The sequence below is a fragment of the Malurus melanocephalus genome, unplaced genomic scaffold, assembly GCF_030028575.1.
Source record: "Malurus melanocephalus ecotype Western Australia unplaced genomic scaffold, MMel_1.1 scaffold_113, whole genome shotgun sequence".
Lineage (NCBI taxonomy): Eukaryota > Metazoa > Chordata > Aves > Passeriformes > Maluridae > Malurus > Malurus melanocephalus.
The window spans coordinates 1,449,195-1,462,407 of NW_026623345.1; the positions used below are offsets into that span (position 1 = coordinate 1,449,195).

Consider the following 13,213-nt stretch of genomic DNA (forward strand, 5'->3'; position numbering starts at 1 on the left):
TGCAGCACTGGAAGAGATAAAAGACTACAATTATCAATTAAGGAGGGCAGAACTAAAGAAGAAGACATCAAAAAAARRARAAAAAAAGTTATCACACAGTCCCCATACAGACAGACTCAGCTACAACAGCACCAACAGCTAGAGGAACAGAATGCACCGGGGTGACTTCAAGTCTAAAATAAGTTTCTGAAGCTGCAGAGAATTGTGGAAAAACACTGCTGAAGGAAAAGCTGACTAATTTTTACACCTCCCGCTCCCCAACATGAAACCCCAGYTACACCACCAGAGAGAAGACACCCCTCTTACCCATCCAGCCTGATCTCGCTGCCTCACCCTCAGCACCCATCACATGTGGTTTTTCAGACCTCCTGGCACAGGAGCTCCCAGATCTCCTCCCTTTACTGCTGTGTCTGGGAGCTTCACCTCACAGTCCTTGCAAACTGCTGACAGCCTCAGCAGCCTGCTCCTGCTCTGCAAGGCTCTCCCCATCCACAAAACACCTGATTTATCCTCCCACCCCGTACAGCATGGGTCTTGAGTCACTTTTCTCCAGCTGGGGAAGTGCTAAGCAAGATGTGGGTGGAYGGGATTCTTCATATTTCAAATGGCCATTTCTTTCCATCTTATGACCTTTCAGAAGAAGAGGAGCAGTCTCTTCTAAACTGAGCAGAAAAATAAAGCCCAAGGTGGTTTTAGGCATGACAGAAGAGGGAGCAAGAGAAAGCATAGAAAGACAAGCAGGAAATRGCACAAGCTTCAGCTTTGGGAAAATACCAGCTAACACATGCAGTGATCCATAGCAGATCCATAGCAGAGATACTCAAAGGGAAGCTAAAGTCTGGGAAAAAAATTAATGTCCACAAGAGCAATTGTTGGGGCACAGTGAGCAGGCAGGGCTTTCAAACTGAGCAGGACTGACTGGGACAGAGGCTTTACCCAGGGCAGATCCCAAATCTGCAGATGGAAGGATTCTGCACCACTGCTCTGTGGACATGGCCATGCCCGAAGATGTCTCCAGAGAGATGATCCTGAGTCCCATGGAGGCTGGTCACACCATCTGGACATGGTATGGCTAAAAGGGTTAACTGTCCATTACGCAAAAAGGAGAGCTCCTTTGTTTTTATTTCAGTTTTAGAGAGCTGTCTGTTGCTGAGGCACCTGAGATACTTCTGCAAGGTGTTTGAACAGTAAATAAATTCCTCCATCCCCTTGTCTGGGTGACAAGAGCAACCTCTGGCTTCTCTGGTCATTGAAGCCAACTTTGTAATTACTTGTGTCACAGCGCCTTGCTCCATCCACATACCCTGTCTCTGCCCTGAAATTGAAGGTGCAGGTCAGTTCATGTCTCTGGCTGTCAAGCAGCTGCTTGGTGTCCTCCACAGGCACAGCTGCAGGAGGGGCATTGGTTGGGTTAAACTGGCAGCACCCCACTGAGTTATGGGGGGACCCTCCTGAACTGCCATCCTTGCTGAAAAATGCTGCTCAGGGACAGCTGAGGCAGCTCCCAACAGGCACCATGGAGGGTCTGGTGAGTGYARAGGGGAAGGGGAGAGCCTGGAAAGAGACAGTGAACCACAGCTGCCTCAAGATTGGTTTTATCATCGTGCCTGGTCAGGGATGAGGCTTGTACAAGAGGCAGGGATGGAGCTAAAACCACAYTGTACAAAGCCCTCAAAAATGTTCTAAGGACTGAAGCTGGAGCTGGCTGCTGGTGCTGGTGCTGGGAACAAGGGGTGGCTCTGGCTCCAGCTCCAGCGCCTGCAGCCACCCCAGGCTCCCTATTCCTGAGCAGGATGAATCCCATCCTCTTCTCATGCCAGGAAGGAGGCGCTGATCCTTCCCGCTCACATGATGGCAGGAGCTTGTGACAGCCTGGGAGGGACTGCCACACACCAGAGCTGGCAAACGCATGTTCTGGGGAGGTTTCTCCGCTCCCCAAGCTGCCTTCCAGCTGGAAACACGTGCCTGTGCTTGTCCCCAAGGCTGACAGAAGAGAGAGGCAGCCTGTGGTGCCACTGTCCCCCAGCAGAACATGGCAAAGCGCTTTTCCAGTGCAAACCTGGCTCTGTGCTGCTTTTGAACACCTACTGCTGGCTGAGCCCAGAATGACCTGATCAAYAGGGAGAAAAAGGAAGCTAAAATCTGTTTCTGCTGCTCCAGCCCCCACATGTTAATGCCAGTGATGGCAGGCAGGAGGAACCCAGCAGATCGTGCTGCTGCTGGGCCAGCACTTAGGAGAAAAGCAWCTTCAGCTTGACAACTCAGCAAATTTGAAACTGGCAAGAGAGAAAAAACRTAAAGCCTTTAAATGTCATCTCGGGCTTGACTGTCAGAAGCACAGCAGATGGACAGACAGAAAGACAGATAGATAAGCACAGTGCTGCACAAAGAGCCGATGTCCTACTTTGATCTACTCAAGTATTTACTAATGTAGTCCCAAGTATTTACTAATGTGTCCTACAGCTGGCATGAGCTGTTAGCAACTCCAGAAATCTGGTTTTCAGCTACCAGCTCTGTTCTGGGACCTCAAGGAAATCCCAAAGCCACTCCAGGTTTCAGTTTCCCCATTTTGCAGGCAGTGATGCTTTTCCTCCAACCCCGAGAGGTGGCAAGGTTAAAGGCTGACCCTGTTAATGTACTACAGCAACAGCCTTGGGGAACCCTCCAAGCCTAAATGCAGATGTGCAGTGACTCAAACCTCTGGTCTGGGTCCCAAAGACAGGCCAGATCAACTCCTTGGGAGAGGCAAAGTCAAAATCATCCACACATGTCCTTTGCCATTGGCTCTTCTGACCTGGGCAAGTCATGTCATCTTCTTCCTCTGGCAGCACTGGGGGCACAGCCAGTCCATCAGAGCACAAGTGGCTCACCCCTGTGAATAAGGCAGACCTTCCTGGAAAAAACCCCAAAATTTCTGGCCTGACTGCAGGTGCAGATGKGCCAAAACTAGGAAGCACAAATGCTGCATCCCCTGAAGCCAAGGATCTGCCATGACTGTTGCGGAAATTCCTCTTCATCCTCGCTTTGCAGATGAACAAGCTAGAATGAACCCAAAGCTGCTGATCCAGAGCAAAGAGGGCTGGGGGAGAGCAGGCTGTCTGTACAGCAAAAAGCACCTTGCAGAGTGGGGATACAGAGCACTGATGACCCCTCTTCCAGTCCTCATCCCATGTAGACAAACCCCAAGAACACAGCGTGTCTCAGCATTGCTGGAAGATGGCAACATGCATAAAATTGGAGCCCAGCAGGCAGGGCTTGCCCCTGGAAATGACTGATGGCAGCTTGCTGGACTTGTGAAGGATGGAAACCTTCACTGGGAGCTCCCAGGTGCATTTATGGGGTGTCCTCAACACTCAGGTTCCGCAGAGCTCAAACCTCACCTTTGGGTTAAACAATGCCAACTGCAGACAAAAAGGAGGAGCCCCCAAAATGTTCAGGAAGTTGGGACATTACCGAAATGCCCCATCGAAAGGGCAAAGGGTTTCTGCCAGGTGGCACAGCRCATCTGAGGCGTGGCCAAAAATACTGTCAAGCAAAATGCTCCCTTCCTGCACAGATGTCAGCATTAGCTGGTGCTCTGTGCCCTGTCACAGCACTTGCTTTCCTGCACAAAATAAAAACTAGACTTGCCAACATGCCCAATGGGCCTGTCAGACTAATCACGTTAGGAGGACTGGAAACACACCAGCAGCAAGAGCCAGCCCCTGCTCCAGAGCCCTTGCAGAAATCACGCATCCAGGAGACGGAAAAGCCTCTGTCGTTCCCGTAACCAGGTCAATAAAAGCACAGACAACTCCATCCAGAGAGAGACTTTTTTTTTTAYGAATCGCAAGAAAGAGCAGCTTCAGCTCCCCCAGCTGCGAATAGGTGGGCAGGCACAAAGAGGCAGCACAGAAACGTGTCTGTGCAACACGTGTGGGCAATCGTCCGCCCCGCACATGGCCGGGATATGGGGCAAGAGGAAACCGCTCTGAACCGAGCCGGGAGAAGCAGCAGCAGCAGCTCGGTGTGACTTCTCCCACCCCCACCAGCTGGGCTCCCAAATCCAGCAGCCTCCCACCCATATGTGTCTGGCATGCTGGGGAGAGACAGCAGGCTAGACAAGGATTTCAAAGCTGAGAGGTCCCAGGCAGCTTTGAATGGCTCTCGGAGTCATGGAGCGGCAATAACCCCATCTTTGGGGAGGAAAAATACTCAAAATTAACTTCATCCTGGTTCCTCRAGTACAAAGCAGTCCTGTCCCCAAATCCACAGTTATCTGTGGGTGCACTTTACTGTAACACTGTTATTTCTGGAGCTCTTCATTAAATGAGAAGCCCAGAGGAATGGACAGAGCTTTTTTTTGATCGAATTTCAGAGCAGCAACMGCCTTTTGTTGTCTCTCCTCCCTTTTAACATATTTATTTTTCAAGCCCTTAGTTCAGTGGCACAGAGGAGGGTAAATCACACATTGGTGGTGAAGTCTAGCACAGGCTGCCTCCCCTCTGCATCTGAGAACCACACTTTAACCACAGGAAAAGACACGTCCTCATTATCGCCAACATTTTTTCCGGCCCTAGACAAAAGGACCATGGTGCAGAGTGTACCCATAGCAAAAGCAGATATAAAGTTGTTTTATGATGCACTATATTGTTTGATTTCACAACCAAATCTCACGCCTCGCCCTGAAGTGCCCCAACCCAGGCTGCATCTCAAGCAGGAGGGCAGCAGTGCAGCTCCCTCCTTTGCTATCAGCTTGTGACCCTACAGTGCAGGGAGCAGTTCCCTATCCTTATACCACGGCACCCTAAAATGCAGCGTGGGACACCATGGCAACAGCACAGGRGACAGCTGGGAGGGTCAGCCCTGCATGGCAGGATCCTGCAAGTTACTACACCCACTCTCCAAGTCACACGTACGCCAGAGCCTGGGAATGCCACCAGAGACCAGGAGAAGCAGGAAAATACCAAGCTGCAACTTTGTGAACAAAATGAGTTTTCTGGCTCGACACCCACGTAATTAAAAGCAGGCGCATCCCCCGGTGACTGCCAGCACGGGGGAGTGCCCGGCTGTGCCTTTGCTTTCGGGGGGCTGCGGTACCACCTACAGCAGCAAAACCGGGCACAGYCCCTCTGCAGAGCCAGGCTGCTCCTGACACTGACGGAGCACACTGGGAACATCCTTACCACAGGGTCTATTTTATTTCCCATTGAAACAGGGGTAACAGTAGCCCCTTCGTGCCACGGAGGTGTGAGCCACCCACTGCTTCTCTCTCCTGGCAGTTCAGAGGGCTCTGACWGCCGTGGGGACCTCAACCCCAAGACAGCATTGGGAATGGCAATGGGCCCTGCTGTCCACACTCATCCACCAGCCAGCTCCCGGGTTTTTGTGGCTCCTGCTGGCTCTGAGCACCGCTGCTGGGAATGGGCAACTCCCGCTGCCCGCTCCTCGCAGGGCAGAGCGAACAATGGATGGAGAACAGGCAGGGAGGGCAGCCTCAGAGGGAGCAACCCCCAGTCCCCCCTCTCAAAAGGGAATCAACCACTCACCAGCCAGGTTTGGTCCACTGGAGGGCGAGGCTGCAAGCTCCTTCCAACATCAGGGAAAAGCCTTCCCAGGAGCCTTTCCCTCCTACCCAGCACTTCTCGTAACGCTTCCCGCACCAGTTTCCCCCCCACAGGGTGTGTTGCATAGTATTTAAATACAACCAGGTCTGGGCAAGCCAGATCCCATGTCCCCTTTGTCAGGCAATGCTAAAAAAGGGGTCATGATTCCTCCACCAGCTGTTAGAACAGCATCATTCAATGCCAACCCTTACAGCCTTCCTCCTCCAGCCTCCCCCAGGCAGAGAGCAGCACAAAGTGATCCCCCTCGGGGAAAAGACAGATTTYCCACATAATGGGCACCAGTATCAGTTCTTCCAACTGCTGCAGCTTTCCTTTCATTCTGTGACTTTATAAACATCACACGAYGTTGGCAGCAGCCCCGGAGGGTATCACAAGTCACCTGAAAGGAAAAAAAGCCTCTTCAGGCAGCGCTATCTGGGCTGCCTCTGAGATAGAGGACGGCAGCTCTGGCCGTGCACGGCCACACTGACCAAACAGCTCACGGCCACGGTGCTGGATCAGCCATGCCTCAGGAGGGCTTTGATGACATCTTTAGGGTGTCATGGCTAATTAGAGCCCTGACTATACCCTCTAATTAGGTAACACTTTCAGACAAATCACCCTGTCCTTCTCAAACCATTTCACACCTCCAGACACATCCCTAATTGACTTGAAAGTTGACTCGGCACTTCTTCCCGGACCTCCTTCCATTTCACAAGGCATTTCAAAACAAACAAACCCCTGTCCCTCAGTCCTGTCTCGGAGCCCAGCTGGGGAATTGCCCTCACATCCGCACAGGCACGCACCTGCGCGACCTGACACAAAACCTCCATCGCAGGCACAAAGCGAGYGCTCTGACGCAGCGGCAGCATCGTCCTCCTCTGATCTCTCGTTCCTAGCCATCCTAGTGCTACTTTCAACAACAGTCAGCAAAGCTTTTTCTCGGAGAACAGGAGTGTTTGCGATGCGTCAGTGTCCTACTAAAAATATTGCCTGGGGGCTTGCAAGAGAAGCAGGGCTCCAGCAAAGGAGCCTGGTGTCTGGCAGCAGAAGGCATTAGAAAAAAAACCCTAACCATTGAGAAATTAATATGCCAGAATGTTATCAAGTGCCAGCATTTCACTCCAGAAGCTCGACTTCTGTTTTCGTTAAGTAATGAATAAACTGAAATGATCCAAATGTTTTCAGTTTCCCAACAGCRCAAAATTTGAAGTAGATTGGCAACCCCCACCACCACCATCAAAACTGCAAACATGCTGAACAAAAACTATCAAAATTCATAGAAGATAAATATTGAGCCCTTAAAAGCCTGCTATGAGAACAATGTCTCTTTATTTGCTTTCTGTGAGGTTTGTTATAACAAGAGAGAAAGACTCCAGTATACAATGTTTTCATATATATATATATATATATATATATATATATATGCATTCACAGCTGGAATAATAGATTTTAAGGACAGAGGACAATATTACAGCTGGATGTACGCAGAAATACATAAACATACCTTCAAAAACATATTCTTTGCGCCCCACCCAGATATGCAGATGGATACACATATAACACACAAACACACACACGCACTCCATGTTTCAGATCGATCGGAACCATTCATTAAATCAGACTCTCTAAAGTTTCTGCTGCTTTGGGAAAACATGACCCTGAGGAGACATCATGCATGAACTTAACAACCAGCAGAAAATGAAACCATAACACGCTGCATCTTGAAAGCCAGCCCTGAATCTAACTTAATCCCTGCTCTGGACAACGCCTCCAGAGAGGCATTAAAACCATGCTAAGGTGTTTTCCTGGATTTCCCAGATTCCCCGGAGATTCCCTGGCACTCTGACTGCATCCATCTCCTTCTCGTTTCGGAGATGTTTCCGGCTGAGCGCTTCCATCGTTATTCCTGCCGCTTCCACGGCCAGTGACAGACAGACCCAGCGGAAAAGCATCCGGAGAGCTGCGTCCTGCCCCGGCAGCAGGACGAGCTACCCGGGACAGCCCGTGGGGTTTGACATTCATAATCCTACAAAACGTGCAGGGGAATGATGTACGGGGCTCGGAGGGTCAGGAGCGGCTTTGCATCCTCCTTTCCCRTCCCCAACAAAGGAATTCCAGCACATCTCGTGCCCCCTAGTGTCATCCTGGCGAACGGACCGACACCGGGCACCGCCAAGCACCGGGTACCACCTGGCCCAGGCGGTGCCCTTTTCATCCCGCAGCGGAGCTGCCACCGTGTCCCGCTGGCACCTAGAGTGCAGTGAAATGCCATTCCAAACAGATGATGTAAAGGGCAGCGTGAGCTTCTGACCCTCCCCAGCACCCCACAAGCGTCCCCATGGCCGGCACGGTGCCACCTCCATTGTGCTCTGGGGGAGCCCCAGCAAGATCTGCCCCTCCAGCAGAGAGCCCAAACGGTGTCCCTGGAGAAGGGCCAGGAGGAGGAGGCAGAGAGCATCTGCAGTGGACACTGTCCAGAATACAACTCCTCCTAAAAATAGACAGACCCTGGAAGGGCACGGCCCTTCCAGGGAATGGGAATGCTCGGTGCTAGGAGYTCGGGGTTTGGCATGATAAAACTCCAAAGTGCACGAATGCAAGGCACGTTGTTGCCCTGTTTCTGGCCCATGAGAGCACCTGTGGCATCAGGCTCTGGCTCCGAGCACGAGAAGCAATGCACAGAATCAGCCCAGAGCTCAGCATCCCTGTGTGCCAGCCTGCTCTGGCCAGAGATCAGCATCTCCTCAGAAAAAGCCCACGCTGACTGCAACACCAATGAGTGCAGTGGAGACCAGACCCCGCACACGAAGCACCTGAATGAGAGCTGTGTGTGGGAAAGGTGCATAGGAAATGTGCATGCACGTGCCTCAGTTTCCCCATCTACCCAGCAGCCCCTATACAGCTCRCCCTCATTTTCCTCATCCCTCCTGTTCAATTATTAGTTCTTGTGGGAACAAGCACCCCAGCAACACACCTAGACCASCGGCCCGTTCCAGCATCTGCTAGCAGCGTGCAAGCAAACCCCAGTAACCCATCACCAAAATTTGGAGGAATTCTCCCCAGGGCACTGACCTGAGTATGCTGCTTTCTTCTGCAACACCGAGCAGGGACTATAGCTTAGAATAATGGGGAAGTAACTCAGTTCAGTGCTGACAAAGCATCACAAGCCCCAGCGGGGTGGGAGGGGAGGAGGTGTCCTTCCCTCACGCTGCCATGCCTGGTATACATCATGTTTAGGGCCAGGCATACGTCACCGGCACAAAATGGACAAATTGGAGGGATTTCAGAAAAACGAGCGACAAAAATGATCAGGAGGCAGAAAGAGATTGATTTACAAGGGGAGATTAAAAAAGCTGCGATCAGACTAGCTGGGCTGAGCAAGCACTGACTGCAAGAGGCAGTTGGATGCTAATCTGCAAATGGGATGAAAACGATATGGGAAGGAGTAATTTAGCATCTTCATCAGTGCTGGGATGAAATGAAGGGGAACTCTGGGCTGAGTAGGCAGGCAAAAAAAATCCAAACCAGTCCAAAAAACTTCTTTTCTAGTTATACATGACTGTCTCCATCAAAACACTCAAAGTCCCCAAAACTCACTCTGCCTCAGACAAGGACCCTGGGGAACAAATGAGTCTGTGCACGGACACACAAACGCACACACACACACACACACACACACACGAGCACACACAGAGCCCTTTCCCACCCCCGACTCACACTCAGGAAAGCAGCAGGGCCGCCACGATAGCCGGGGAGGATGGAGGCTTCACGCTTGCAGGGAAGCAGCGGAGAGCGGAGGCTAGAGCTGCCGGGAGTGCTGGGAAGGTCCCCGCAGAAGGATGCTTTTGCACTCCTGGGTCTTCACGGGGGKAAAGGTGCTGAGATGGCTTCCTGCAAAGTGGCAGGAGTGAGCTCAGCTGCGAGCACTCAGATATTTACACACAAACAGCACATTACTCAGCAACTCCCATTTGTCAGGCATAATGGCAGCGGCAGCAATAATAAACGACAGAGCCGAGAGACAGGCTCCCCAGGCGCACACCCAGCCCAGCCTGCGCTGGAGCAGGATGCATGCCYCCAGCTCGCAGGGAATTCACTGAGTGGTGGCCAGCAGCTGGGGCTTGCACCCACAAAACTCCTGCTGCCGGCTTCAGAGACTCAGTCACGTCTCCAAAAGCTAAGCCTTGGCTGCACAGTTATTTGAATTATGTGTGCATCACAAGCTTTGTGGCTCTGAGAGGTAGCAGGGCTTTTCCCTTCCCGAGTCCAGGAGGTGCTGAACACCTCCCAGAGGGAAGGGGATGCAGAGTGCTGGCAGGATGGGGTCCTCCTAGGGTGAATCAGACTAAAGATAATGTAAGATCATTAGATCATGGCTTGGCCTGCTCTGACAACAGGCTCTGATAAACTTATCTTGAGGAGCTGTCACAAGGAAGTCTGCCAGGCATGAGGCTCTCATTTCTAAAGCTCAGCCTGTCTTGGGAAAGTCCACCCGCTGCAGTGAGCCCCCAGAGAGCTCTGGTACCAGCACCAGAGCCCCACCGTGCTGCCTGGTCAGACAGGAGCATCCCTTGCACATCTCCAGACATCACAGCAAAGCTCTGACTCCTCATGGAGGGGTAAGGCAGGGAGCCGGCAGCAAGAACGGCTGCTCCCACATATTTGCACATTTTGCAGGAAGCAGCCAATGTCAGTGCCTCGCTGCCTGCACACACAGCCAGCGGCACCGGCAGCAGCATGTGCARGTCCCGTCCCTCACACAAGTACACAACGTGGTGCGCTGAGAGCGGGCACAGTCAGTGAGATTTGCTAAATCCCAGCAGAAGTCAGCAAGGTCCTGAGCAAAAAGCAAACCGAGGAAAGGACCTCCCCGACTGTCCCGCAAATCAAAACACAAAGAGATGGGAGAAAGAAATTGAACAGCTTTGCAAGCGATCCCCTTTCTGTAACCTGCGCTCTGAACAGACCCTGCACGTGTGTCCGTAAGCGCGGGGTGGGGAAGGGTAAGAGAGCGAAGAAGTGCCGATCRTTTTACCAAAAAAGTTTAGTGGTTACAGAAACAACTGGCAGAGGAGCCAGGGAAGCTGGAACGTGCAGACCTGGTTCTGTCCCCAGTGAAGACAGCACAAATTGGCTCACGAGCTGATCAGAGTCACAACTCGTTTTTAAGATTGCAGTGGGAGAAGTCACCAAGATGTGGAAATGTCAGGGAGTTTTGTGCAGCAAAGGGATCGGTGTGTATTATGCAATTCTGGAAAGCAGCCCTCGTACTCACGCTCGGGATGAGCTGCCTGCCTAGCCCGGGGAGAGCAGTTCCACAGAAGCGCCATGTAGACACTTTTCTTTAGAATCACGCTTCAGAAAAAAAATATAATTTAAAAATTAAAAAAAAAAAAAAAAAAAAAAAAAAAAAAAAAAAAAAAGGGAAAAGAATATCTGCACTGACACAGCAGAGAAGAAGGCAGGTTGCGCCTTTGGAGACAAGGAGAAGAAGCCTGCTCTCCCGCCCAGGAAATCCATGGGCTCCGGTTTACAAAGAGCCGCCCCGCAGTCCCGGCTCCAGCCCCGCGCGCTGCCGCAGGAGGACTCATCCCTCTCAGCTCTCAACCTGGAGCCGGTCGCGATGCCCTCCCGGCCGGGCAGGGGACAGGGGGTCCCGCCGGGCAGGGGACGGGGTCCCGCCGCCGCGCCCCGATGCGGACCCACTGCCCCGGAGGGTACGGGGACGTTCTGGCCCCTTGCCCCCCATCTCTCCCCGCCCGGAGCACGCACACGGCGGGGCAGCAAAGTAAGTTGCCCAGATTGTTTCCTCACGGGGGGGTGGCCCCGCGGCCCGCGTCGGGGCGCGGACACGCGCGGGCGCTGGAAAGGTGCGCGGCTGCGGGGCGGGAGGGAACACCAGACCGGGGGCGAGTGGGGGAGAAGAAAGCGTCCCCCCCGCCCTCCTTTCCGCCTCCCTCGGCGGCGGGCACCGCGGCTCGCCTCCGCTGACCCCCGTGCCCGCACGCCGCCTCCCCCGTCCCGGGGGTGGGCGTACACCCCGTGCCGCCCTGCGGCCCCGGCCGCCCGGTACTCACGGTGCCTTCCTTGCCGCCGCTCCCGGCTCTACCCCATGCAACCACCGGCTGCTTCTGCACCGGCTCGGGGGCTATAAGCTCTTTTAAACTCCAGCACATAACCCATGTGACCGCAGAAGCCACTGGTAAGGAGCGCCGGGGAGCCAGCGATGAGCTCAGCCCGCACCCCCCGGCACAGCGCCGGGGACGCGCTCCCGGCCCCGCCGCGCCGCGCTGCGCGCACCCGCCCGCACACACGCGCGCACACCCCGCACACCCCGCACACGCACCCCCGCTCACGAACACAAACACACGGGCACCCCCGACAGCCGCACACTGCTCCACGCCCCTGCGGACACGCCGCCGCCTCCTCCCTCCCCACGGATGCTGAGCCGGAGGGAGGCACCGCACACACGCGCGCCCCGCCGGCCCCCGTGCAAATGCACAATCGTGGAAGCGCCGTGGGCACGGAGCCCCGCGCACACACACACACACACACACACATACACAGAGGACGAGCAGCAGTCCCTGCGATGCTCCCCACCTCCCCAGAGATGCAGCCCCGAGTGGAAGCAGCAGGCTTGTGGTCACCCCGGTCACATCACGCGTGCCCCACGCACGGTCTTGCACAATGCACCCTCCATGTGCACAGCCCGTTCCTTCCATCACGAGATGCAGACCCAGAAGAAAGCATCTTTGCACACTCGTGCACATCCTTGCACGCACTCCGCTCGTGAGTACCGCACTCCTCACACCAACACCTCCTGGAGCGCCCAAAAGAAGCCCCACAGGAAGGTGTGCGCTGACACGAGAACACCTCGCTCACCTCGTTCACACGCTTTGCACACCCAAACATCCAACACACACATCCAACGTGGGCTGCGCTCCCTCTCACGCAGCCGCACCTGCACCCGCCTTCCCCGTTTCAGTAAAACCTTCTGCTGTGTGCTGAACAACCCACCCTGCCCGTCCATCACAACCCCACGGCTCTGGGGTTTCCTGTAGCTTGTGGGGTCACCGCATCTCCCATCACAGCTACAGACAGAAAGCTGTCACACCCGTGGGTGTGGTCTGCAGGGCCAAGAGGACAGATGCACCCTTATCCTGTGCTCAGTTACTCCTGATGAGGGAGAAGCCCCAGGGGTGGCCACAGAGCTGGGACAGGTTGCCACTCCAGCCRCGACACAGCAGAATCGGGAGTGCCAGGCTGAAATGCGCCAGGAGGGGACGGGAGCCGGGTGTGAGGCTTTGGTGTGCAAAAGGCTGGGACAGGCGGGCCTGGCCGGGCAGGTGCAGGCGTGTGCTGCTGGGGCACGCCAGCAACACGTGTGAGAAGGCAGAGCTGGCAGGCAGAGGGCTCCGCTGAGAGCTGAGTTATGGAAAATGACTCTTTCCAAGGAATTGCTAAAATTAAAGCGGCAGAGAGGCCAAGCAAGCAGAAGCCAATGGGGAGGGTGAGCAACGACAGCCAAGCGGCCTGAGGGCAAGGAAKGGCAGGGTGGGCAGGGGGCCGAGGGGAAGGCACCCTCGCAGGGCATCCACCCCCSCCTCCAGCTGCTGCCAACTGCC

General features: G+C 54.1%; 1 protein-coding gene across 1 annotated transcript in view; it reads right to left on the bottom strand.

Annotated features, from left to right (window-relative positions):
• CNTFR (ciliary neurotrophic factor receptor) overlaps positions 1–11,835 on the bottom strand; it is a 199,521-nt gene extending 187,686 nt beyond the window's left edge. Inside the window, exon 1 of the mRNA XM_057369607.1 lies at positions 11,666–11,835. Within this exon, the coding sequence (XP_057225590.1) occupies positions 11,666–11,764 (99 nt within the window). The 5' untranslated portion in view covers positions 11,765–11,835. The remainder of the gene's footprint in view (positions 1–11,665) is intronic.
• Positions 11,836–13,213: the final 1,378 nt, after the last annotated feature.